The 26803-nt window shown below is 52.3% G+C and overlaps 3 protein-coding genes across 4 annotated transcripts in view; 1 reads left to right on the forward strand and 2 right to left on the reverse strand.

The window, feature by feature from the left end:
* Positions 1 to 2136: 2136 nt before the first annotated feature.
* Positions 2137 to 11213, reverse strand: LOC120323604. 2 transcript variants are annotated; one of them, XM_039383078.1, is made up of 2 exons: positions 11021 to 11213; positions 2137 to 7521 (listed from the first exon to the last, which is right to left on the reverse strand). In XM_039383078.1, exon 2 carries the CDS (start codon positions 5623 to 5625, stop codon positions 4597 to 4599), a length of 1029 nt encoding a protein of 342 aa, XP_039239012.1. In that variant the 5' UTR covers positions 5626 to 7521; positions 11021 to 11213; the 3' UTR covers positions 2137 to 4596. The 2 variants fall into 2 exon arrangements, with proteins under 2 accessions (XP_039239012.1, XP_039239011.1); XM_039383077.1 differs by lacking the exon at positions 11021 to 11213 and adding an exon at positions 10378 to 10595.
* On the forward strand, positions 10946 to 18742 carry KCNK15 (potassium two pore domain channel subfamily K member 15). Its single transcript, XM_027745855.2, has 2 exons — positions 10946 to 11249; positions 14608 to 18742. Exons 1-2 carry the CDS (start codon positions 10967 to 10969, stop codon positions 15519 to 15521), a joined length of 1197 nt encoding a protein of 398 aa, XP_027601656.1. The 5' UTR covers positions 10946 to 10966; the 3' UTR covers positions 15522 to 18742.
* Positions 18633 to 26803, reverse strand: part of RIMS4 (regulating synaptic membrane exocytosis 4) — a 54453-nt gene continuing 46282 nt past the window's right edge. The window contains exon 6 of the mRNA XM_027745856.2: positions 18633 to 26496. Within this exon, the coding sequence (XP_027601657.1) occupies positions 26278 to 26496 (219 nt within the window). The 3' untranslated portion in view covers positions 18633 to 26277. The remainder of the gene's footprint in view (positions 26497 to 26803) is intronic.

A 26803-nucleotide genomic window follows, 5' to 3' on the forward strand; every position in this document is an offset into this window, starting at 1 on the left:
AGTGCAAATAAACACCTTCTGCTTTCAGCTGTGAGTCGTCTGGCTTCTTTTAAAGCTTTATGGGAATTAGGGAACCGGGGGGCCAGTGGGCTGGAGCAGGGACGTGCCTGTTCAGGGAGCGAAGGTGAGCTTCCCAGTTCTCTGCAGACAGGGAGACTGCAGGCAGCCAGCAGAGTGATCTGGGACAGGCATGCACTGGGGTCGGTGCCCGGAGTCTGCTCAGCACCACTCAGAAGTCCAGCAGAGTCCTGAAACCTCCAGCTCCCCCCTCGTCCAGAGGAAACCCAAAGACAAAGCTTAAATTTGCAAATGAGATCTTCTCCCAATCTCTTCTTCTCAGTCCTCCAGGGAGGATTGGGACGTTAGGATCAGATCTGGTTCCTGCTCCTTGCACACACTCCCCAGATCTGGGCTTCTCCAGAGCTCTGAACTCTTCTCCTCCTTTGCTGAAAAAGTACCCACACCTCTGAAAGCTGTCCAGCTCCTCTTCTTTTTAATCTCTTGCTTTGCAGTCTCCTTTATTCTCAGACAATGCTGTTTCCCCCTGTGAACTGGGTGGGGGGATAATGAGCTCCTTCCCTTCATTGGCTGTGTGTGCAATTAAGGGTCAACCATTGGCACATGAGCTTCTTCACAGCTGGTGATGGGACAACAAAGCAGCCCTCAGTCCTTCAGCCCTCCTTCCTCCGGTTTTTCTTCCTCCAGTCCTCCTTCCTGCCCTTGCTGCCAGGGAGGCTCCTTTCCTCCCAAAGAGCAGCTGCTGCTCTCTGTGGGACATTCAGGGGACCTGCTCAAAATGTGTGGGCACTGCTGACTGCTCAAAACCTCCCCAGGGCTCTTTGTCCCCTGGGACCAGAAGGGTGGAATTGTCCCTGGAGCAACCAGCACGGGCAGCTCCTGGTCTGTCCCGGTCCCCACTTGTGGCATGGGAAGGGGAGGACACAGCACATTTTAGGGAGTGGGTAAAGGGGCAGAGAAGGTGGGGAGCTGTCTTAATCCCCCTTCCCCTTCTCCCAGCAGCTCTGCCAGCCATTGGAAGGGCCACACACAAGCATTTGCTGCTGGCAGGAGGGGGTCGGTGCCACTGGAGCTGCTGTGCCACGGTTACATCCTGAACCGTCACCTCTTTTGGGCTCCTGGCTTGTGATGAGCTGAACGTCCTTCTTCCCCTCCCTTGGCTATGTGTTGTCAGGTTTGAAGGTGCCTAAAATCAGATGAGAGGATTGTTTTGCTGTCTGTTTTTCCCACAGCCTCTCTGTCATAGCACTGTGGAGCAATGATCTTATCTGCAATGATCTTATCTGCAACAGGAAACTGAAAGCAGACTTTTAACTCCTTTACGCAGATTAGACCCAACCAATAAATCAAATATGGTGGGAATTCTCCTGCTGACATTAATGGGATCAGGATCAAGCATGGAAATTTGGCAGCATTTCTTGTTTCATTAAATAAACCCCTCTTGGTTGAGGATTTATTGCAAACACAGTCAAGATTTGTTATATTACAGAGAACTTTTGAGCTGACAGCCCAGGGAAGCCAGTCAGGCAGAAATAACAGGCACACGTACAGATGCACAGATGTACAACTACCTTTTTCCTCCAAAGTGCAAAACTATTTTTCTTGGCATGCAAAACACTCTACAAGAAGAAAATATCACCATCAGCAGCAGTTAAACGCATGGAACTGAACTCTGATTAATTCTTTGTTTCATTTTGCACAGGTTGGCTAAAACCTGGCTCTGACTGAGCTCCTCCACTCAATTCAGGGGTGTTGGTATGGCCAGTGAAGCCCTGTGTGCCAAACAAGTGTGGGTTGGCTGCCCTGTGCTGAGAACAGGGGCTTATACCTTTGTGCCAGAGATTTCCAGAGCCAGGGAGAGCAGGAGCTGCTGCAGACAAGGGCTGGGTGTGCTGGGGACTTTGCTGTGGAACTCAGATGGTGCACAGGGTCTCTGCTGGGTAAACAGGGCATTGCCATAACGTGAGAGCCCCCAGGCCCAGGCAAGGTGTGAAGCTGGAGGAGAAGCAGCGTGAGCAGGAGGCTCCCACAGGATTCAGCTCCCCATTACTCCGGGCAGTGGGACTTTGTGGAACATCTCATATGGCATAGTAGGAGTCTGCAGTGTGCACACAAAAAGGGATGAGTCACTCAGATCACTAATGAAAGGTCACAGCATCCTCAGATTCAGTGAGAAGTATTTATTTCTCCAGCAAAACAATTTCATTGCTAAAGTACCTTTGTCTGCAGCAATAACAGAGCTGACAGGTTATGTTATTTACCAAGGATATCGATCGGACTGGGAAGGAATAGTAGATGCAATTACTCAAGGTGGCCTGGGAAAAACTGGTAAATATGCCAAGGACTGGTGCTGTTGGTGAAGATTTTAATAAAAATGAAAAGTGAGAGTCTTTGTCTACACTATGCAGAGTGTTTTGGCATCCAGGAGACCAACAGCTTGTGCAGAAGAGCAGATCACAGAAACAGAGCAACACTTAGCGTGACTGTGTGAAGCCATCAGTCTAATACTGCTCCTGCAGTGCGTGCAGTTATAAATAGGTGATGCCGTGCCGCGCGGGACCCGCGGAGCGGGCGGGCTGAGGATGCGCTGGCAGCTCCCGGCAGCGGCTCCCGCCGAACGCGCATTGGTATGAGCGCTGCACAGCGACTGCGGCTGCACCCGCGGGCAGGGCTTTGGCCTGCACGGCTTGCTGAGCCCAACCTTAAAGGAGTTGTGCCCGTTTTCACACCATCCCTTTAAATACCCCTCGGCGGCAAACCCTCCCTGCCCCTGCCATCGGTGCCGATCGCTGCTGAGGCAGGTGCCGGCACAGGAGTGGGGCAGTGAGAAACCCCCGGGAGCTGCCCTGTGTCTGAGCTGCCTCCCCAGCATCCTGGGAGGAGACTGTCTTTTGAATTTCGCCCAACACCTCCGCTCTGCCATGAACAGGAGACACTCAGGTCCGATCCAGGGCTCCCTGAGGAGCCCTTCGTGCCAAGGCACAGCGCAGCCAGAGTGAAATTATTCTGCTTGTTTGGGCTCACGGGCAAAAAGTTTACCCCAAGGAGCATCAGAGAGCTCCCAGGCTTCCCAGGGGCACCACAGCTTCTCCTCAGAGAGGCTGCTTCCATGCTGTGCAGAGGACACCCAAGGACAGGAGGCAGATTAACTCTGTCCTGGCTGCCTTTGCTCTGATGAGGAGGTGCTGCTCAGCAGGGCTGGGGATAATCACCCAACCACACACCACAGCTCCCAGTGTGCTCTTGCCAGCACAGCCCACCCTGCAGCACCGCCCTGTCTCCAGTCCAGGCACAGCAGTGAGGAGGTGTCCTGGCAATGGGAAGGTGCTGGCACAGAGGAGAGCTCAGGGGCAGGTTCACTGGTGGTGATGCCAAGAGCCAGACACTCTCACTGAATTGTTACTTGGTTTTGGAGGCAAAAATGTCCCTTTAAAAGTGTGCAGTGGTGGGAAGGCCACACAGTGCCATGCTGAGAGTCCAGGGGAGATGGGGATGCAGAGCTCCCACAGGATGCTGCTCATCCAGGAGCCTGGGGGTGCCCAAGAACCCCACGGGTCTGCAATACCCATCACAGGATGCTGCAGCTTCCCCAGGGCAGTTTCATAACTCCTCATCCCAATATTTACTGCCAGCAGCTCTGGTCAGCCCCAGTGGGAGTAAACCCAGCAGCACAGAAGGCAGGAGCAGGGTTTATTTTCCTTTCCAGTGCTGCATGGGTGAGGAGCAGAGGGTGTCTCATGGATAAACCTGCAGACTCAGCCTGGGAGTGAGGGACACATCATCTCCCAAAGTCACAGCATAGGATGGGCACTGGGCTTGCAGTCACATCAGCACCTCCAAATCCCAGGTTGGGTAAGCTCACAGCTCTCATCTGCCTCCATAAAGGGGACTGTTGGCAAGCAGTTACCAGGCTTGAACCTCCGGACTCATGCCCTGAGTCTGTGCCTGGCCATGAGTGGAGGTGCCTTGGGGGGTACCTGGGTGAGCATCACTGCCTGTCACTACTCAGCTCCCAGCCCAGGAGACTCTCAAATAAAGGACCTAAAAGTCAACTAAATATTTCAGAACCCAGAGAAGTCTTTGATTTATTTTTCCATTTAGCTCAGGTGGCTTGCCTGCCTCCAGAAAGGCCTACTGTTAATTAGATTCCCTTTAACTGATTCATGACACATCTGCCTCCTGATGCCTGGAACAGCTGTGATTCCTGTGCTGCTGTTTGCTGTAACCCCAGAGACACCACACAGCCCCTGAGCATGGCTGGGAAGAAAGGGCCAGGGCTGGAGCAGGGGACAAGCAGCTGGGCCAGGCATACACAGGGACATTTTTGCATTTGCAATTGAGGGAGGATGCTTCTCATCTCCCCAGTTAGTCCTTCCACAGAAAGGCCTGGAGAGAAGCAACTGGAAACCCTCTGCATATAAACAAGACTTAGTAAAATCTGCAGTTTTAAGGTGGAGGAAGAAATAAGTCCCCAGTGCAGTGCTTACACTGCAGGAGAAGACAAATATTTTCGTTTCATTCTGTTCATTCCCCACAGGGAACCTGCTGTGCTCTCAGGCATGGGCATCTGGGAACATTTCACAGGGCATTTACAGCTCTATCAGCTGGGAAATCGCTTGTGGCCCCAAAGCCAGAGCCGTTCTGGCCAGTGGAGTCAGGGACCAGCAGTGGAGCATCGCTAGCAGGGGAAGAAAAATGCAGCTTGGAGGAATCAAGCCCTGCATTGAAATAAGTTGGTGCCTGGCTGGGAAGCTCAGTCAACCTCTCAGCGCTGGTTCCCTGAGCTTGAGAGGCAGAACAGGAAAGGACATCTTGAGTTTTACTAATAAATGCGTTTTTCCCCAGTTGAAGTGCTGGGGGCAGTTTGTTTCCTACCGGGTTATTTTTATGACCGAGAGGAGCCATTTGCTGTAAACTGTCTGCCTGGGAAGCAGAGCCCTGGGGCGGCACCACCCTGGCTGCAGGATGGGCAGATCCCACCCAGGACAGGGCTGCAGGATGGGCAGATCCCACCCAGGACAGGGCTGCAGGATGGGCAGATCCCACCCAGGACAGGGCTGCAGGATGGGCAGATCCCACCGGGGCAGGGCTGCAGGATGGGCAGATCCCACCCAGGACAGGGCTGCAGGATGGGCAGATCCCACCCAGGGCAGGGCTGTAGGATGGGCAGATCCCACCCGGGACTGGACCCACCACCATTCCCTCCTGGATGGTGCTGCCTCCTGTCCCACCAGCCTGCAGTACCCTGCAGTGGCACCTGGGCAAGGAGGGTGCCGTGGGATGCAGGGACCTGGTTATTGCCCTTGGCACTGGAGCCACACACGGTGCTCCCCGGGTGCCCCGTGGGCTGTGATGTGCCACACAGCATTGCCAGAGCCCATCACTCCCCAGGGGTGTCCCACAGCATCCCTGCAGCAGTTCAGGGCCGTGCCAGTGCCTGCAATGCAGGGCTGCCATGGCATGGCCTGCCTGGTATGAGAGGGGCGAAGCTGTCACCGGGGAACCCTCTGAAAGAGCCTCACATACTTGCAATTCATTCCCAGACCCTTTGTCCCCCCACCCCTGACCTTCCTGGCAGTCCCACAGGCTGTGAGGCAGGGAAGTCATTTATAGCATCGTGATGTCCATGGTGGGAGCAGAGGCAGGCTCGGGATCAGGCCCTGCTCTCCCTGTGGCCAAGGATATGCCCACGTTTCTCTGGTGAGTCTGCAGTGGGAGTGGCAGCTCATCCCCACATTCACCTTCCCCAGAAGCAGGACCCTCCTCCAGACATGCTCCCAAAGCCTCTCTCCTTCATCACTGGGATCCAGGGTCTCCTGGCAGGGACCAGCCCACCCCAGCACCAGCAGCAGCACCACAGAGCCTCCCAACCCCAAACCCCAATCCAGACTTGCTGCTCGCTCTGATTTAACAGGCTCTCAGCAAATATTTCCACAAATTTTTAAATACAGGCGTTATTCTTTTATCTTATTATTTTATAATTAGAGCCAAGATCCTCAAACCAAATAAGTGAACCAACTGAAGTGTCTGAGATCAAGAACTTGCCAAAGCAGAGCAGCACCTTTCCCATTTGGTTGTGGTCCAGGCACTTTACGGCAGGTGCTTTTTACCTGGCTGATGTTCAACTGACAGTTTTCCAAGCACATAAAAAACTTATTAGGCTGAAAATAGAGTCTGTGACCATAAACTGTCAAGAGCACTGTCAGCATTTCCAGCCCAAGTCTGCTTTGTGTGCAACCACTGGGAGATCAGGCTGCTGGGGGAGCAGGATGGAGAGGATGGGGCTGTGCAGCCCTTTGCAGGACCCATTTTGGGTAGGAAGGGTATTTGGGAAAGGCTTACTAATGAGCTGTGGGTTATCAGGAGGCAGCTTGGCTGGCACTGGGCAAGGTGGTTGAAGACAGTCATATGTGGAGCTGTGTCCACCTGCCCTGGGTTTGAAACCTGGAAGCCACATCCATGGAGACCATGTGGAGGTGATCTGCACTTGCAACCAGTTTATATCCAACACTTCATTGACTCCCTTGCTGAGCTTCCAGATCACAGTGCAGAGCAAAGTGCCTGCAGCCATCTGAGCTCCAAAGACCCTGGGAAGGAGGCAGTGGGAATTCTCAGAGCAGAGAGAAAGCACGAGGTTACTGAGCCTGCAGTAACCCTGAGCATGGCCAGAGGACACAGACAAGGCAGCTCTGGTGAGCAGGAGGATAATTTACAGGATGATTTATGGAGTCATGGGGCAGAAGTAAACCCAGCTACATCCAGCCTGGGCCCCATCAGGGACTCTGTGCCCAGCTCATGGTGCTGCCTGGCTGGGGTCAGCCCAGCAGTGCCTGCAGCCTGTTGTGGTGCAAGGACACCATCTGGGCAGCTGCAGCTGGTTGTCATTCACACATTGATAACTAATACTTTTCAGAAATTAAGTAATCCATTGCTTTAAAAATACCCCGTGGCATCGCCAGGCTATCTATAATCTCGGTATTAAATGGCATTAAACCCAGAACAGCTGATGCTTTTACTAAGGCTAACAAAAGCATCAATTTGGTGTTTAAAAATAACCAAAAGAAGCAGAGAACACCAGGATGGTCCCCAAGCCCCCAGAGAGCTGGAGCACCTTGTGGCCAAAACCCAGGAGGGGGCTGATGCCTGATGGGATGTGGGACTGACTCAGACAGACCCACACCACTGGGTCCCTGGTTAGTGCCTTTCATCTGAGACTGTTAAGCAGCTTTGCTTATTTCAATCCATTAGAACTAGAAAAGCTTTTTAATAAACTCCCTGCCAGCCTGGAATTAGTAGATGTGGGCCAATTAGACACATTAATTAGGCACTGGTTTAAACACAGATGAAGTTTGACTTTGTTTACCAACCTCAGAGGAAGCAGCTTCTCGGAGTTCACCTCCAAAGGACTGAAGAAAAGGCAACTTTACTCCCAGTCACGAGCACCTCACAACAGGAACACAGCGCTTCGACTTCGGTTTTATTTTCAGGGCTCCCGCTTTCTCTCTGCCTCCCCACGCAATAAAAACGAGACATTTAATCTCATAATGCAACTTCTCACTGAAAATCAATGATAAAGTACATTATCTTGCCTGCCCTGAGCCTGCGGCTCCGGCTTGACCTTCCTCGAGTGCAGCAAAGTTGGGGGGAAGACAAAGGTTGAACTGGAGGGTTTGGCAGTGGGAAAGTGTGAAACTTTCCTGTGCCTCAGGAGGGGCAGGACAGGATGGCCCTGCACGACAGCCATCTGGCACAGTTTGGTGTCTCTCCTGCCCCGTGCTCGCTGCAGGCAGGAGAAAGCATCGTGTGAGGGGTGAGAGGCAGAGCAGGCTGAATTCAGCCTGAATTATGAAGCCTCCAGCCCCACCCTGAGCACAGTCCTGGTTTGTTACTGGGGGATTTCTCATTAGGAGATGGATCTTGCTACCCTTGTTCCTGCTGAGCAGCATTTATTCCACAGGGCCCTGTGACCTGCACGAGGTCAAAGCAAAGCCCGAAAGGAGAAATCAGTGACATCCCGATGTCTGTAACTCCCAGAGCAGCAGGGAAGGGCCATGCTGAGGGAAGAGCTGTGCCACAAGACACTGCAAGGCGAGGATTTCTTCTGGGCTCAGGAGAAGTTAAAGTCAACCCTCCACCAGCCCCAAAGAGGACAGAGCTGGCAGAAACCCTCCTGAGGAAGTGCTGAGAGCTGTTAATACTGCATGGTAGAGATGGCCCCCCTGCCTCGATGGCCCCAGCCACAGGGAGGGTGATATCCCATCCACAGACCCACTCCCTGTGTGGGTACCACCTTGGGAAGGCCGTGCTGTGCCATCACTGCCCAAGCACTGCTGGCTCTCATCACAGACATGGGTTTGGAAACAAACTGTGGAGGATTTAGTTAGTCCATGAGCAGCTCAGATTGATGCTGCTGCTAAAGGAAACTGGGCAATGCCTTGTGCCTGTTGTCACTCACAGGTAGAGAGCATCTCCCAGGGTTTTCCACACTGGAACCTACAATGGCCCAACAGAGCAGATGGCTTTGAATAACAGGCTACAGCATCAGCTTAACACTCCAAATATTACCTGGGGACCCCAGAATTTGACCTGTGAGGCACTGGAGGCACTAGAGGCTCCAGAACTCCTCCTAAAAGATGCGTGACAGGCACCCAGCGATGCAGTCACCTTAAAACTTCCTTCCTCTGGAACCAACAGGAGCTCAATTAGCAGCTCTGGGGCCCATCTGCAAGGTGGGATGTCATTGCTGACCAGTGGAAAAAATTCCCAGCAGCAGGTGAAGTGTGTCTACTCGAGCAGGCAGCCCCCACATGTCTCTGGGTTGGGAGGTCTGACAGCACCCCAGGCCCCGTTAGCAGGGCTGCAAACACACCACAGGGAACACAAACCAGACACATTCCTCCAGCACAGGCTGTGCCACATGATTTAGGGGGCTGTGAGCGCTGCGATGTGAGCAGCAAACTGACAGCTCGTGCTGCTGCTGGATGGATGGATGGGGGAGTCTATTTTTTCTCCAATAACAACTTTCACTAATGGTGCTGGCACGGAGGCTCAGCCAGGAGGAGGGAAGTGGCAAGTGGCCAGGGTGAAAAAGAGTTCACAATTACAGTAGGAAAGGCCACTGTGTCCCTCGTGCTGGCCATGGAAATGCTGAGGACAGGGCTGGAAGGGGCTCCGGGAGGGCATTGAGTCATCCCCTGCTTCAGGAGAGCATCTGCAGCACCCAGAGCATTTTCAGCAGGCACCCAGACATCTGCTTATCTTATTTTTAAACTCCTCCAGTGACAGGGTGCCACAATCTCCCCCAGCAGTCTGTTCCAGTGTTTCACTGTCCTCATGGTTAAAAAGTTTTTCTTATGTCCAATGTAAACCTCCATTGTTGCTAAGAAAGCCCAAAGCATCTTGTCCTCTCCAGAGAGAGAAGCAAGATGGATGAAGAGGGATGTAAGCCTCATTGGTTTTTTTACTTGCTTTATTCCCAGCCAAAAGAAAGATAGTTTATTTCTTGAACAAGATACTATCTCCTGCAACACACAACTCAGAAGTATCTATTTTTAAAAGTGAAGTATAAGAGTTACATAAAAGCTGTGGAAACCAGGAATGAGAAACAGGGTCTTCACTTTGTGGGCTCTGCCTCCTTCCCCAGGTAATTTCCCCACTCCTCGGAGCTGACCTGGGCTGTCCACAGCCCATCAGTGTGAGGAGGCTGCACTCACTGCCCTCCTTACCAGCACAGGGCTGACAGGCCCCATGCCCCCTGTGCCTGCAGCCTCTTATCAGCGTGCCAAAGAAAGCAGCAGAAACCATGAACCTGGTTATTTTGTTCCTTTCTGCCCTCTTAAGACAGCACTGGACACAAGAAGGCAGACTGTCTGCTCTGGTGACTGGCTGTGAAAAGCAGAGATGGGGCAGATAATGCAGGCAGAGAACACAAAATAGATAACTCAGATAAATAACACAGACAACACAGATAGACAACACTGATAACACAGATAGATAATACGGGTGACGCAGATAATGTGGGTAACACAGGCAACACAGGCAATAGGGGTGACACAGACAGATAATGGGGGTAACACAGCAAACACGGGGAACTGTTCCTCAGTGCCCTTGGTGTGAAGCAGCACTCCCTGCCCACAGCTGGGCAGAGCAGCAGGAGCGAGGGCTGCCTGCACTGGATGGCACCGCAGGGTACTTCGGGACAGCCACACAGCCCTAAAGGCCCTTTCTGCCAGGAGGGCAGGTGCTGGCATGAGAACCTCCTCCAGCCTGGGCGCACGCAGCCAGGGGCAGCTTTGGAGGGAACGGGGCTGTCACCAGCGCCACCGGCACGGGACGAACCGCGGCCTCGCCAGGGCTCACCTGCAGCCGGGGCCGCCAGCTCTGCCCAGGGTGCCGGGCACGGGGGGCTTGGGACACAGCGGAGCCAGCCTTGGGGTGAGTGCGAGCCGGTGACCGAAGCAGCTGCTGCCTACGGAGCCGGTGCGGGGAGCGCGCAGGAGGCGGTGCCCGGGGCACTCCGGAGGCGCTGCGCGGTGCCCGCGGTCGGTGCGGGGGAGCCGCGTGCGGTGTGCGGTGTGAGGTGTGCGGTGTGAGGTGTGCGGTGTGCTGTGTGAGGTGTGCTGTATGCGGTGGGCTGTGTGCGGTGTGAGGTGTGCGGTGCGCGGTGTGCAGGGGGCGGTGAGTGGTGTGCGGTGTGAGGTGTGCGGTGTGCTGTGTACTGTGTGCGGTGTGAGGTGTGCGGTGTGAGGTGTGCGGTGTGCTGTGTACTGTGTGCGGTGTGAGGTGTGCTGTGTGCTGTGTACTGTGTGCGGTGTGAGGTGTGCTGTGTGCGGTGCGCGGTGCGCGGGGGGCGGTCGCGGGGGGTGCGCGGGGGATGCGCGGGGGGCGGGCGGGGGGCGGCGGCGGGGCCATGCGGAGCGCGGGCTGAGCGCGGCGGCCGCCCCTCGCCATGAAGCGGCAGAACCTGCGCACGGCCGCGCTCATCCTCTGCATCTTCTCCTACCTGCTGGTGGGCGCCGCCGTCTTCGATGCGCTGGAGTCGGAGGCGGAGAGCGGCCGCAAGCGGCTGCTGGAGCAGAAGCGCGGGGAGCTGCGGAGGAAGTACCGCTTCTCCGCCGACGACTACCGGGAGCTGGAGCGGCTGGTGCTGCAGGCCGAGCCGCACCGCGCCGGCCGCCAGTGGAAGTTCGCCGGCTCCTTCTACTTCGCCATCACGGTCATCACAACCATCGGTGAGTGCGGGCAGCCCGGCCGGCGCCCGCGGTATCCCTCCATCCCCAACCCGCTGCACGCCGTGTCCCTCCATCCCCACCTCCCGATACCCCGTGTCCCTCCATCCCTGTCTCCCATCTTCCTCTATCCCCACGCCCCTGCATCCCGTATCCCTCCATCGCCACCTCCCTGCACCCCATCCTCCTCCATCCCCTCACCTCCAGTACCCCCGGGAGCTCCAGGACAGCCTGGGGGATGCCCACATGGCAGAGGCAGGTCTCCTCCTCGCAAGGCTTGCATCTCTTTAGGCATCTCTTTAGGCCACCCCCAAGTTGACCCTGTGAGACCCCCAGTGCCCAGCGCTGGGGAAGGCAAGGCATGGGCAGGCTGGGGCCACCCAGATGCCGGGGATGCTGCTGTGGCTGAGGCCACGAGACACGATGGTGTCCCAGGGAGGCAGCACCTCGTGGAGCTTCTGCAGGAACCTTCGGGGCAGGCAGCTGCCCAAGCCGGCAGCGATGTGGGAGGGCAGAGGTGGGGGCCACGTCTCTCCCCTGCTCAGGGCTGTGTCCAGCGAGCCGAGCAAAGAGCTGGGCAAGAACTGTTGGCTTCTTTGCCAGCTCAAAACTCCAGAGGTTTGGCTGTGTGAGACCTGCTTCAGGGAGCCAAGAGAGCCATCAGCCACTGCCCCTTGCTCTGCCTGCGCGGGAACCTGCAGAGAGATGGGTGTCAGCTTGGAGGGGAACGATTGAATCACATTAAACTCCCACACAGCCACACTCACCCACACTAGAGCCCAGTGCCTTCAATTTTGCAAGAGAATGAAACTGTTTGAGGGTTCCCTTAATTCTAGGTGAGATTAGCCACATGGGAGTTTAGCACTGTTTAATTAATCCATTTTGATTAATCCATGCACCCTGAGCATCCCATGGGGGTAGACAGGCTGGGATCCTGTGCTTGTGTCACTGCTTGTACTGGGATTTCAGTCAGCAGATGTGTTTTGGGGGCAGGAATTTTGAGGCCAAATCCTGCCCTGCCACAGCCAGCAGCTACCTCCTCATCTGCAGGACAGAACTCAGCCTTACCAAAGGGCTTGGGATGGTTGAAACACCTCTGGTAGCTGAAAGCATCATCCCCCAGGACAAGGGCTGATGGGATCAACTGCACTGTGTTACCAGAGGACAAGAGGTGGCAGAGGGGCAGGAACCCTGCAGGCCCTGCCTGGGGTCTCCATGTGTTCCCATGGGATGGGGGCCGTGCAGCTGGGAACACACGTGGCCAGCAAACAGCAGCGGGCTTGGGGCACAGTTCAGGTGAGGCCCCAGCAGGAGGGAAGGGTGAATGGCTTCAGCAAAAATCTCCATCACTGCCTGACAGGTTATAGCTTCATTTACATGATTTTCCTGTCAGCTGTGACAAACAATGGCTACGCTTCTCACACGCCCTGTGCAATAAATAATTGCAGCCCAGGTGCCATATTTCTGAAACACTGGCATGTCAGATCTCTTTGTGTTGGGCTGTGCTCCAAATCTCAGTTTTAACGTTAATGTAGCTGTGTTTACTCTTTCTAATTCCCTTTGTCATTTTGAAAGCATCAGTCAAACGCTCTTTCAACAGTCTCTCAGGGTGTAACAACTGTTTTTCCACTTACTGCTCTTATGGATCATTATATTTACCTCCTCATTGCTGTCACTGTATTATCTGGTAGCCTGGGATCTGGTAATTGCACTTGGTTATTAAGCTTGGATCTGACAGGGTTTTTTTGCCACTGCAGTTTTCTGTCTGCTCTGTATTCTGTGAAATGTGGCATGCAGGCATTAAGTTCATAATTTTTGATTGTGTGGGTTTGTGAACAGACAGAGCAATTAGAAGCTGGTGCCTTCCTGCCTGCTCACAGCTCAGAGTGCAGCATGGTGCAGGATGCTGTCCTCAGCCCCTCAACCCTGTCCCAAGCAGGAGTTTCCTGGAGTGGGAGGTGTGTTCCAGAGCCCGGGATAACATGGTTATCCTCCTCTGGTCATCCCATCACTGTGTGCTGTCAGCTTCCACAAGAGTCCTGGAAAACCACTGGCAGCAAGGACAGAGGTGAAGCCAAGGCACAGCTTAGAGTAAGACAGAAATAAACAAAAGGGTTTCTTCTCCACGCAAAAGTCACACAAATTCCCGCAAAAAGTGAAAATATAAGTAGCTGTCTGTGAAAGGCCCCAGCAGCAGCATAGGAAGGAGCCAGTGCTGTTCTGTGGGCACCTTCAGAAGGGAAGTTTCTGGCCCTGGTAGTTTCTTGTAAAAGAAACTCAGAAGAAAGGCTTGGATGCCTTTGGATGCCTTTGGATGCTGTTACTCCCCATGCCACGTGACTCCCTGCACTGAGTTTGTTACTCATCTGCTGAGGGCAGGGGCCACTGGTTTCTGTTGAGCTGCTGTAATTGAGGTGGGCACAGAATCGCTGGAGTCCGGAAGATTGCAGTGAATACCTCATTATGCCTCACGGTGTAATCCTGTGTGTCCTTGAGTCACAGCTCTGAAACTTGGACCAAGGTGGGGAAATTAAATCTCAGGAGGCATTCAAGGCAAACCTTGTCCTCCTTGAGCTCCTTGTCCCCGGGACAAGGGCTGACAGGGCTTCAATGGCATAAATGCTCACTTCCCTGCATCTAAAACAGCACAACCCCTCCTCCCCAGCAGTCTGGCCGTGAGTTAGGTCTGAGTCTTGGTGACACTGGAGTAAATCCGGAGTGGCTCTGCAGAAGTCCTCCCACACTTAGATGCTTCTGCAGAGACTGGCTCTATAACTTGTGTCCAACAAGGTCACACAGCGGGTTCTCATATAGCCGAGAGTCAAAGGTTCCTGTGACACTGGAGTGCTCAGGAGGACCAAGAGCAGGTGCCAAGGGAGGTCTCGATGCCCCTGCAGGGCAGTTGTGGACAGTCCTGGCTGGGTGTGTTCCCTCCCACAGGGTGACCCTGGCACTGTTGTCTCAGCATCCTGTGGAGCCCTCAGCCTCCCTAAGGTTACCCTGCACACCCGGCGCTGCATTGGCATGGTCTCTGAATTGTTTGTGAGCTGCAGGAGGCTTGTCCAGCTCTAGACCCCAGTCCAGCTTTAGGGCCCCTCCTGGACTCTGCAACAAGCTCAGGGTCTGTCAGGAGGGGACCTTCTCTCTTTAGAGGCCAAATGAGGTTCTGCCTACATGATACTGTGATGTGCCATCATCCCAAAGGATGTGGCCTCATGTGGCCCCGTTAGCACTGCCTGCAGATCTGTTACCGAGTCGTTTCCCATTTTCCCCCACTCTCCTACTGCTCCTCTGGTCCCAGGGCAGCCTTGCTGGAAACCGCAGTGGGGGCTTGACACCACTTTTCCTCTTTCCTTCACAGGCTATGGACACGCTGCCCCGGGCACGGATGCCGGCAAAGTTTTCTGCATGTTCTACGCCATCCTGGGCATCCCCCTGACGCTGGTCATGTTCCAGAGCCTGGGGGAGCGCATGAACACCGTGGTGCGGCTGCTGCTCAAGAAGATCAAGAAGTGTCTCGGCATGAGGACAACCCATGTCTCCATGGAGAACATGGTCCTTGTGGGCTTTCTGTCCTGCATGGGCACCCTGTGCATCGGCGCCGCAGCCTTCTCTTACTTCGAGGGCTGGACTTTCTTTCATGCCTATTACTACTGCTTCATCACCCTGACCACTATTGGCTTTGGAGACTTTGTGGCTCTGCAGAAGAACGAGGCTCTGCAGAAGAAGCCCCCGTACGTGGCTTTCAGCTTCATGTACATCCTGGTGGGCCTGACCGTCATCGGCGCCTTCCTCAACCTGGTGGTGCTGCGGTTCCTGACGATGAACTCGGAGGACGAGCGGCGGGACGCCGAGGAGCGAGCCTCGCTGAGGAGAGCCCGGAACAACGTCCACCTCAAGCCAAAAGAGGACAGCCGGAGCAGCAACGCCATTTTTCTCCCCGTGGAGGACAGGACGAGCCAGATGAACCTGATCCCGCTGGTCCAGGAGGACGCGGAGAGGCAGCGGCGCCAGTCGGCCAACTCTGCGGCCGCGGTGCCCTCCTTCTGCACGTGCCTGTGCTACAGACCCCAGGTGTGCGGCAGCCCCGTGCCCTCCCACCCCGAGACCCTGAGCTGCCACACCAACCCCGTGTACTACAACTCCATCTCCTACAAAATCGACGAGGTGTCCCTGAGCACGCGGGGTCAGACCGGCTCTTCCCCGGGGAGCACTGTATCATCCAACAGCCCTCGCTGCCGGCAGCACCCCCGGCTGCGCAGGAAATCCATCTAGGAGCGTGTGCCGAGCTGCACTCAGTGCTCGAGTCTTACCATGATGATAAATTAAGAACAGAGATGCCAGGTTCTTCTTACTCTCTCATCTCTTCTGTTCCTCTCCCCCTTCAGCTGGCAGCCAGCCCCACGCAGGGTCCAGCAGGAGCCTTTAAACCCTGTTGAGAAATAAGTACTCCTTTTTTGCAGGCACTGAATGACATTGTTGGTTTTTATTTGCTTTTTCCTCCCAAGTAGGTTCAGGCATTTGGGTCTGGCAAGAGCTCCCCTGGTGTGAAGCCCTGCAAGCTGTAGGTTTGCTTTCCCACCTCCCTGCTCCCCAAAGGGTGCATTGCTGCTTTCCCACCCTGCCAAACCTTGGCTGTGGCTGCTGCCAGCACATGGCTCTGCTCCATGGGGTGGGTTGCACTTGCTGAGAGTACCAAATCCAGGGCCCATGTGAGTGAGCCCTGCAGGGCTGGGGACCTTTAAGTTGTCCCCTGACACTGGATGCAGGTAAGTCAGTGCCATGCAATAGGTTTGCAGCTGGTGATGGGCAGGGGGGAAGGGGCTCAGCACATGGGGATGGCTTCATGGAGCTGCATCTCCCAGTCCTTTAGGCTGGCTCAGTGCTTCTGGAAGCTGGAGGCCCATGCACTCACCCACTTGCCCACCAGCACACCGTACCTCTTACACCTTACTGCCACTGGGAGGTCCTGAGCTGGCTGGTGGGATCTGTGTCCCACTCACAGGGGAAGCTGAACTCCTGCAGTCCAGTCCAGTCCAGTCCAGTCCAGTCTAGCCCAGCCCAGCCCTCCTCTGCTGAGACCCCACTGTGCCAAGGGCAGCCCCAGGGAGAGCCTTCCTCAACCACACACAGTCACTTGAAAAGGGCTTGGCCTTGAGGAGACTTTTTTTTTTAGCTAAAATCACCCCTCCCTTCTCCACCTTCCCTCCAGCTGGAAGCCCAGCAGGAGTGCCAGTTCCTCACCTACTCACAGTCCCTACGAGCCCCTGGGTCTTTGTTTATTGCTGCTGGGATTACCTGAGGGGGCTGATCCCATCCCCACGTGCCCCCACACCTGGGAGGCTCTTTCCAGCTGGTGGCCTTTGTCCATCCTGTCTCATCCGCAGGAAAGCAGGACTAGGCTCTGACAGCGGCAGGAGCCCTGTTTCACTTTTTTTTTTCCCCAGTAAAGGGACATTTTCACTAATGGCTCTATCTAAAATACCCTCTGAGGGGGTTTTCCTGAAGGAAAATCCACCTTTCTTGATGTGAAGGCATGGAGAGTGCCAGCGCTGGAAAGGTCTCAGGGCAGGCTTTGCTCTCTCCCTTTTGTTCTGAGTGGCAGCTTAATAAAAGATGAATCCAGCTGGTGGTGGTTGGTTATTTGTCAGGAGGAGGAGCAGAGGGATGTGTCCAAGCCCCAAACCCTGGAGACTGCAGTTCCCCCCAGGGGCCCAGCAGCTGCCTCACTTTGCACCAGTGGCCTCAGATCTGGACCAGCTCGGTGAGCCTTGGTTTTAAAGAGAAGGGGGGTGGGGAGGCAGAAAGCAAGCTCTGAGCGTGTAAAACAGGCTTAAAAATGAGACTTTCATTGGCTTCTGAGCTCCTCAGTGGTGCCACTTCATGCTGATCCCACCAGCTCAGCCCTTTTGTTGCCATCTCCCATCTCCCCCACACTCCCCCAGGCTGTCAGCCCAAGGATTGGCTGTAATGTGATGCCTTTGCCATCAGAGCTGGGCAGCAGATGGAAATCTCTCCCTCTTTTCCTGTTAAACCTGGGACACCTTCCCAGTGGCTAAGATGGAGATGGTACCTCTCACCCTCATCCACCCTCGTGGAAAGAGGCAGGTCTTGAGTTCCTGCCCAAAGCAGAGCCTGCACAGCATTGCCCTGGTGAAACCCACCTCTTACAGAGCTGGAAGCAGGAGAACATCTCCAATGCAGAGGCTGAGCCAGCTTGGAACTCTCCCTCTGGATTCAGGCTGGCACTGCCCGGGCTCGGGTCACAGAGCCCACCACGCACAGGCAAAGCCCAGCAGAGGCAGTGGGGCTGTGCTGTGACATCTGCCCCGGGGAGGACAGTGCTGCTGAGGAGGTGATGGTGCAGAAAGTGGGGCACACACTCGGGTTATTGCTGCTTCCATGTGGCCTGAGCTTCCAGGCAGCACTGCTGGGGAGCTTGGCTGCTCAGGGACTGCCTGAGCCCTGCTTTGGAAGCTGGTGATGGTCTGAGGGTGAGAGATGCTGTTCACCCCCAGGTGCCCCCAGACACTCTCACTGCTGAAGAAACTCTCCCCCTCCTCCCTCCACCACTGCTCCCCAGGGGCTGTAGCTGGGGCAGGTGAGAAGCTGCCCCTCGGTCCTGCCCCAATGACCAGCAGAGGGATGTGGAGGCATGAGAAAAACCTTTAAGAAAATTCTCCATGAACTATGACTTGTGATCCCTCATTGCTCCCATATGGGAAAAGGGCTTGTGGCGGCTCCCCAGGGAATGCTGCCTGTTCTCACCACTCCCTCCCACAGACCCCTGCAGCAGAAGCCTCCTAACACTTCCCACCCCAGGGCTGACAAAGGTCACCCAGGAGCAGGCAGCAGCTGCACACCCAGTGACATCCGAGGGTCTCCTTCCCCAGGGATCCCCAGGCTCCCCTGCACCCATACTCACTCAGTATTCCCAATGGCCTGGGGCAGGGGTGCTTTTTTCTTCCAGCAGTCTTCACCTCCAGGGTTTCAAAATCACCCTTGAATGGCCAGGGCTGGGCATGAAGGATCTTTGGGAAGAAAACAGCAGGAGCAGAAGACTTTGGACTGGGGTGGTGAGCAGAGTACAGCTGGGAGCAAGCTGAGCTCTGTGCCTGGGGAGGCCCATGGCCCAGTTTCATCTGGAAGTGTCACAGGAGAATGCAGGTTTGAACCTGGGGCTGATTGAGGGAGCTGGAGTGAGAGCCCTTCCACAAAGAGCACTGGCAAGGAGCCTGGGACAGAACTGGGACACACCAGGATGAGTTGCTCTCATTCCCCACAGACACAAGAAGAAGGGAGGGCCCAGTTGAAATCGGGCTGAAGATCAGGGTGGTGGCAACAGAGAGGGCAGAGACACTCCGCAGAAAAACCTCCAACACACCATAGGAAAAAGAAAGGTTTTATTATCACCATTATCAACGTTTTCATTAGCTTAACACTGAATTGTAAATCACTCAATCATTACATATTGTCTGAATAAAACCTACAGACAGGAAAAAAGTATAGCAGAATCCTCTCCTGACTACAGACGAGTGGCCGGCGTCCCACCGGCGCTGCAGGGACGTGTCCCACCTTCCACCCAAGGCAGCCCACGCACCTCGCAAGCCCCTCGCCCCCGGGGCAAAGGCTGCCCAGCTCCATTGCCTGTGTTCCCTCCGGCTCCACGGAGATTACATCTCACCACATGATGTTAAAAACCTCCAAAAAGTTTTGGAGAGGGTTACCAGAGGCCAAAAAGAGGCAGATCAGCTGCCCCCACTCCTGCAGAAAGGCAAGAGGAGTGCAGTGCCCCTGCAAAGCTGTTGGGGTTTGTGAAGCGATTAATGAAGTAAAAAGGGTTAAACCATGAAAGCAGATTTCCCTACACTGGCCAGGCCCTGGCACGAGAGGAACAAGGCAGAGCACCTGCATGCTGGAGTGGGGAGGTGAGGGTGTGGATGGGCTGGGGGTAGCCCCATCCCCGAGCAGAGGCCAGCTCTGCTGCACCACCCTGGGGCTCCCGGCAGGCAGCCTGGGAGGGACTTGTCAGTGAAAGAGATGCCCTGGGCAGCCTCAGTCCCCTCGGGCTGGAATAAGGCCTTGTATGGAGAGGGAAGGGGGAACTCCTGAAGGGAGCAGAGAACGCTGGGGAAAGCAAAGGGAACCTGGAGGAAAGCTAGCTGGGAGCTCCCCTTCTCCCCGGGCAGTACGGGGCAGATCCCGGTCTGTCCTCTCCTGGCTGTCAGTGTGGCACATCCCACCTGCCTGCGCTGTGCAGCCCCTGCAGAAGACCCCTTGCTCCTTCCAAGGATGGGAAAGGAAGGACCCCCTGTGGTTTGAATCTGGGACTGCCACGAAACGTGGGCAGGACACGGGCATCCCTGGTGGGTGGCAGGCCATGGCAGTGCTGCATGAGGGGGTCTTGGGGGAGGCACTGCATCCCCGGGATGCCCTTTGCTGTTTCCTGGTGCAGGGAACAGCCTGCAGGGAGCAGGAGAAAGGCAAGTCCAGCGTGGTGAGGCTGTGGGATCGTGCCTTGGACTCGCTCTCCAAACCTTGCTTTCCTTTGCTCCAAAGCCAAAAGCAGCTCCAGGTCGAGGAGACGGAATCACCAAAGCAGAGACCAGTGTGCAGCACTGGGTAAGGAGCAGCAGCCACAAAGGAAACACTGCTGCGGGATTTCAAGCTCCAGGCTAGCTGTTAGTGGGACCTGGAGCACCTATCCCAATGTGTGGTGCCCAAACAACTACAAAAACCAACTCCTGGAAAGCCTGTGGGATGGCTTCAGCATCCTGGATCCTTCCCTCGGGTTGCTTCTGCCCCCATCCCGCTCAGGGAGCAGAGCTCACAGCTGTGCCCTCATGGCCTCTCTGCCAGACACAACCCTTCCCTGCCCAGCACAGGGGTCTCGAGCCCACCTGAGGTGCCCAGCATAAATGCCAAGGCTGTCTGCTGACCTGGCTGAGCAGGGCTGAACAACACAGCTTTGGGTGCTGTTTTAGCTACTGGGAAGGGAAAGTCGATGGGTTGTCACCTCTGTTTGCTGGTGCTCTGGAAAGGGCTGGTGCAGGGCCCTTCTGTTACAGCCTCTTAAGTGCAAAGAACCAAATGCTACAAGAAAGTCTCCCTGGTTCCTCCCCTCTGCAAGAGTAAGAGCAGCTACCATGGGGGAGGGAGGGCAGAGGGTGTCTACACTTTGAGAAGAGCCTGAGGTTCCCCAAGAATGACTGGGATGCTGCTGTCATGGGTGAGCAGCTGGGGCTGGACGTGTGGCTGCTTGGTCACGGGGATGTGGCCACTGAGCAGAGGGGCCTGGCAGTGTGAGTGGAAAACTCGTCGGCCACGTTTTGAGAACACCTAATCACTTGCAAACTCCCTGGGGAATTAACTTGTTCTCAGACACACACCTTGGCTGGTGTGCACTGGGGTAAGCACGAAAAGGCTCTCACTGATCATCTCCTTTTCTAAATGTTTGGCTCAAATTTGGTAGCTGCAATTTCATTTCAGATGCTCCCTCCAGGTTTCAATATGCCCTGGGCTCCTCTACTGACGGCGCTTTGCATTTACACCTCTCTCTCTCCTCAAAGCGTTTCACAAAAACCAGGAATTCTTCCATCATTCCTCCAGGCTCCCAGCACCACTGGGACTTGCTGCCTGCACGGCCAGCAGTCTGGCAGTCTTGAGAACAACACAGAGACCTGTCCTATGGGAAATGCTGCAAGGAATCCACAGGCAATGAACTGGGACACCGTTCTGAGGCTGTTTAATTCTATGCACTGCACCAATGATGGAGCTGACTTAAAGTCCAATATCTCGATCCTGCTACTTTGGAAAAATCTTCAGGTGAGCCCAGCACTAGCAAACTTGTGGAGAATGGCACAGAACTGTGCCTGTTTTACCCCTCAGTCCCCCGTGATCCTCTGCGAAGGTGCAATCTCTCTGCCTTGGGTGGAATTTTCTAACAAAATGGACAAATACCACCTACGAAATGGACAAAATAACCCACAAAGCCTTTAAAGAAGAGCAGCCCAACCTGCTGCTCTGAAAAAAACCTCCCTTTAGCTTGCCTCTGGTATCTTGAGGAAAATAGGCAGCTGTCAGGCAGAACTGATGTGGCCCCAGAGTGCAAAGGCTTTTTTGCTTTATCAGGGCTACGGTGGCAGTGGGAACCATTCTCGTCGAGTTACAAATACTAGATAGCCTAAGAAAAAACAGGAGATTGAAACAGTCATGAAGTTTATACTGAAACTATTTTTTACCTCTGTAGTATGAAGTCACCTACAGCTCTTTCATTCCTCACCTAAGAGAGATCTCATGTCGATGGGCACAGACACTCACAGAGAAGTCTATAGGATGAATATATCTCACAAGGCAACAGCCCAGTCTTTGTTTTTTACAGTCAAAGTTAATATGGATCTTTTTCGAAAGTGATGTCGTTGAGATTGAAGACAATTATAAACTGTATCAACAATATGTACTACAGCCTGCAAGTCACAATCTGTGCACACCAAATGGAATATATTATTGCTTGGTAGCCTATTAGACTTTCTTTATAAAAAGATTTTTATACAGAGTACAGGATTATGACAAAACTAGCTAAGTAGTTCTCATCTTGAAAATACAACATCAATTCTTTCAACAAAGTAGCTGAGAGTTAATGAATGATAACAAATACTTACTAATAATTTTATGGCCAGTTTGAACAGAATTTCTTATAGGACTCTTTTCTGGTGTTTATTTACATATGCCTCTTTTCTTTTGGAAAAAAGTTGATAAAATATAACAAGGAACATAGAAATCAAAAGAATGAGTAAACTTCATACCAAGAACATCAAACATTTTTGAAAACACTAAATTATGTTACCTGTTAAAAAACATACATATCATTTTGTCTTTAAAGAAAAATATTCTTCCTGTTTTAAAATATTACCAACAGCATGTAATAAACTAACTTAAAATGAGTTTCATAAAAAAGTTGTCTTGCTGTCTAAACATTACTAAACATGCTTAGGTTGAGATTCTGTTAACTGCCTCAACATCTTAAAAACAGCTCCTTTACAGGAACTTGTGATATTCATACTCCAGAAGACCTGCAAATTTAGAACAGTACATTGATAAAGGATCTGGTAGCTAGGAACAATAAATATATATTTTCATTCAAAGCAAATAACGCTGCAATGTCCTTTGAAACAATCCATGCCCAAGGAGTGGGGATGCACTCGACTGAACAATTAAGTCACCTGGCCCTTACCCTGCCCAAGGACACAAGTGCCCGCATGGCTCCGACTGCAGGATGAGGACCCAGGGACTGAACTGCAGACTGAGGACCTTGTGCTGGCTCTGTGCCACCCCAGCTGTGTTGGGGCAAAGGGAAAAAAACACCAAGAGACTGGGAAAATACCTTTCTTTTTTTTTTTTGGCCTGAACAAACCAGGACCAGCCATGGTCACGGCTGCAAATTTTTGCTCAGAGCACAAAGAGGACAAAGCCAGATGTGAGGCTGCTCTCCCTGTGTGCTGGGGATTCCCACTGGGGAGAGATTATTCTGCTCTCAGCATCAAGATTTGTTTTCCACGGGAATAGTAATTCAGGTAACATTTAGGGATTGGCTCTCCATGGGTTTTTTGGCCAGCAATCCTCCCATTACCATTACAACATAGTAGTTCATGCACAACCCTGAGCTGGGCAGGCATTTCTCTCTCCTCAGTCTCATCCCTCATCACGCTCACAGACCAAAAAATACTGTAAAGCCTTTTTTTCTTTTATTTAAGTCTCCTGCTCTTCCTCTCTCCCCTGTCTCTGACTAGAACTAACAGCAAGACTCAGGCACAGGAAAAGGCTCAGTCAGCCAGGACTTGCAAAGGGAACCAAAGTTGAGTTTCCAGTTGCTCATCACTCTGGCAAATGTCTGCTTTGTACACGACCACGCTGGTCATCCCAACTGTCACAGCACATCACCTCAGACAGAACTGGCCAGGCAAATTTTTGGGAAAAAAGAGGATTAGGCTTTATAAAAATAAGCTATTCCAAGCCTTGTCTTGGATGCTATAGTGGGAGTATTTAAATTGATGGATAACTAGAAGAGTTCTTTTTTTGACTACAATACGCCATGGTCAGTGCAGGAATCACAGGTATGAGTGAAGCAAGAATTTAGACTTTGGGGTACTATGCAACTCTCCTGGCCTCACTCTGTATCCCGTGAGCACACTCAGGAGGGCTCCTGTGAGTCTGCTTTAAGAGGGAAGGTCACCTGCACTTGCCAGTTCACGTGGCTGTGCTGTGTGTGGCAGCCAGGGATGGCAACGCTCACTCACTGGGGAGAAACAGGACTGGGAAGTGAGTAAAACAAAAGCAAGAGCCACTGGACCACAGTCAACCACGTAACAAATGCAGAAGAAAACAGGACAGAGCAGACTGTTAAACTGCCTCCAAATCACAGAACTGGAGACCTTAACAAAAATAACACAACCAGAACTGTAACTTCTGTGTTTTCCCCTGACAGTGACCTTTTCCTGTGATTAAAACCAGACGGAAGATCAGTGCTATGGAGTCCTATGGTAACTAAACTGATCATCACTGAGCCTGCACAGCTTTTGGAGGGGCAGGATACAGAGACATGTGTCTGCCAGGGAAACAGGAACTGAGCTTTTTGACAGACAGTCATTAAACAAAGTTTTCTGGGGGAATGTTTTTGGCATGAATAGTCTCCTACTCCCTATTAAAGACTGCAAAAACGCTGCATTCATCTTCCTGGACACAGGAAACCCAGGATTAACTTAGCTCTTACTGGTAGATAATGTCCAAACTAAGTAGCCATACAAAGGTTTCAGCATAACTTAAGACAGAAGCCCTGTTACTCAGCTGCCAGGTCTGGCATGTACCTGGAGCTCCCCACAGTCCTTTTAAAGTCATAGTTATTAAAAGATCCGGTGCTACAAACCACTAAATCTACCTTATCTATTCTAGTTCATACACATATTGTACAATATTGCCTAGTACTCACTACATACCAAGAGGAAAAGATGCTGACTTGAATTACAAGTAAATGTGCTTTTTTTTAAAAAAATAAAAATAAGAGAGAGCGCCACAACATAGTTTGACCAGCATGCAACAAACTTTCTTCAGCTAATATATAGAAATTGTCTAATACAATTAGAAAAAATAATTAGTGAGAGGCCCGAGACATATTTGATCAAGGAAATAAGGAGATTTATCTGAAATGTTGAGGCTTTTGCCACTGAAGACTCAAAAAACTAGACATTCTATGTCCCTTGTCCTCCTTCCCTCTCCTTTATATTATATAATTTTTTATAGATTATTGTAAGGCCTATAATTTTTGCATCTATCATGTAATTTACCTCAAAATAATTTAAAATGCCATAGACAAGCTAGGACCAAAAGCAACTGCTTTTACCATCCACTCAACACTCATGCTTTTATTCTAACAAAGCTGAGGTCCACATGCAGAAATAAATGCTCAGTATTTCTCTATGACAGCTCAAGAATCTGCTCATTCCTACACGTGACATGGGACCTTCACTTTTAAATCACAAAGCAAAACATCTCCAAAAGCTTATTTATTCTGGGACAGCAGTCATCAAATCCTCATTAGGAACTAAGACAAAACCTAGCCAAAACAGAGCTATCAACAGAAAACCTTCAGAGATTCTCTGTGATTTTGGATAATTTCATTGTTGGGAGGATCTAGTGCACTTCCTCCAGCACGTGGCTCTGCTGGCAACAGCTGCCACAGCTCAGCAGCTCTGAGAATGTGCTTGACTGGATCTACAAGACTTGTTTACAGTTAGTGTTGCACTTTAATGAACAGAATATACACGCTGTGACCGCCGTGTGTCACATTCCTCACTCGCTACCTCTCTGTACTTCGGGGGTCACATCTCCTCTTGCAGGACACTTGACAATGTCTGTGTACTACTGACACTGCCTAAAGCTCCCCTCTCTCCACAGGGAAGGTTATGTGCTCTCCAGCGTCTTCTCGTCAGATGACAAAGTGAGGTTTCTTTATTCTGCACCCCCAGAAACCCCAATCTCCTCTCCCATGGCTGAACAAAACAGTCCTGTTTCAGGTCAGTCCACAGCACAACAGGAAGGGCAGCATCTCCAGCAGATATGTACCAGTACAAGGGAGATGGAGGCAAAGCAGGAGATAGAAGACATCATGACTGAAGGATGCACAGCAACAGGGTAAGGGGGTCAGTAAACTGCAGAACGTTGTATCTGACAATACAGAACATGTCAAGCTGCAACTCTGGTGTTCAGCTCCCACTTCCAGTGGGTTTTTTTCTGAGCAAAACTGCAGTTAATTATCCTGCTAAACTCGAACTCTGTTTAAACTGTCTGGTCTAAGTAGGCGCTACTTGTTCTCCCACCAAGTTTGCTTCATCAGCAGTGTTAGACACGTAATGCAGTAAAGACACTTGCTGGTAATTTGGCACAGTTTGAAAACACAGCTATGACAGTGTTACAGCTAACATGACTCAGTGACAGGGAACTGATTCTAAGGAAAGAGTTGCAGGTTTCTTTCTTTTTCTTCTTTTCAAAAAGAAAGACCTTATAAAAACCCTAATGGTTCCTCCTAAACTTTCTGCTCCTGCTCTTTTCAGGCCAGATGTTGACCTCTGAATTTTTCGGGTACTTTCTCGTGAAAGAATCCGTATTAGAAATTTCTAATATGCACAGTTAAGAAAAATTCCTTCCTTACTCCCCCTCAAATTCTTTCAAACGCTGCAACTTTTCAGGGTTAATATTGATCTGAAACAAGGGTCCAAGAATGACAGTGAGAGAAGTGAAACAAGAGGTGTATGTCTAATTTGACAACTAGGACTCATGCCCCACGGCACCTCCTCCTCGGACGGAGAGGGCACAGTGCCCTCCCCCTCGTCTTCTGTCTAAGGTCACTGGTTTATCCTCCTCTTCCAGCTCCACAAGAACTGATTGAACATGCATTGCGCTTGAGGTCAGAGTTCCAGCAAACAAAACCTTTGACAGCATGTTTAAAAAACAAAAGCAGTTCCCCCTTCCTTACTCACTAAGACCTGTCACAGCAGGGTCCCACTGTGCTCTCCAGGGAAAGCTGTGAGGACTGACGCAGGAGCGGGCCTGTAGTGGGATCTACCATGGAGGAAGTCGGGAAGAGCTTGTACCAGCCGATTGCTAAAGTTGACAAATCCAGTTCTTCCAGGAGGACCCTGGCGACTCCCATGAAGTGCTTGCGCTCCATGCGCCCATAGTTTCCCCAGACTATCACCTTAGGAACAAGAAGGGGGAGCACAGTTAATCCTTCAACTTGCACACTTGCTTGGGAAGCACAAGTCTGACCAATCCTTTCTACTCATCCAACTTCTTGGAGCTTTACTACAGCCCAAGAAGACCAGAAAAATTTACTATACCAACAGGTAACGTGAACCTCTGGCTGATGATATTACTGATTTTTTTAAGCACGTGTTTACAAATTCTAATGTTATCAGATATGTATTCCCCCATGGAAAAGAGGTAAATGTGCACGTGGATAAGACACCATTCTGCCATTTGATCTGCTGGGCAGGGACAGCACC

This window comes from Pipra filicauda, unplaced genomic scaffold (assembly GCF_003945595.2).
Source record: "Pipra filicauda isolate LSUMZ 115617 unplaced genomic scaffold, ASM394559v2 scaffold299_size895176_pilon, whole genome shotgun sequence".
NCBI lineage: Eukaryota > Metazoa > Chordata > Aves > Passeriformes > Pipridae > Pipra > Pipra filicauda.

Bases quoted from the DNA above. Each gene is read 5' to 3' on its own strand.
- LOC120323604 (XM_039383078.1), bottom strand. From the start codon at position 5,625: ATGACTTCCCTGCCTCACAGCCTGTGGGACTGCCAGGAAGGTCAGGGG.
- KCNK15 (XM_027745855.2), top strand. From the start codon at position 10,967: ATGAAGCGGCAGAACCTGCGCACGGCCGCGCTCATCCTCTGCATCTTC. The intron at 11,250-14,607 runs GTGAGTGCGGGC...TTTCCTTCACAG, and splicing joins CACGGTCATCACAACCATCG to GCTATGGACACGCTGCCCCG.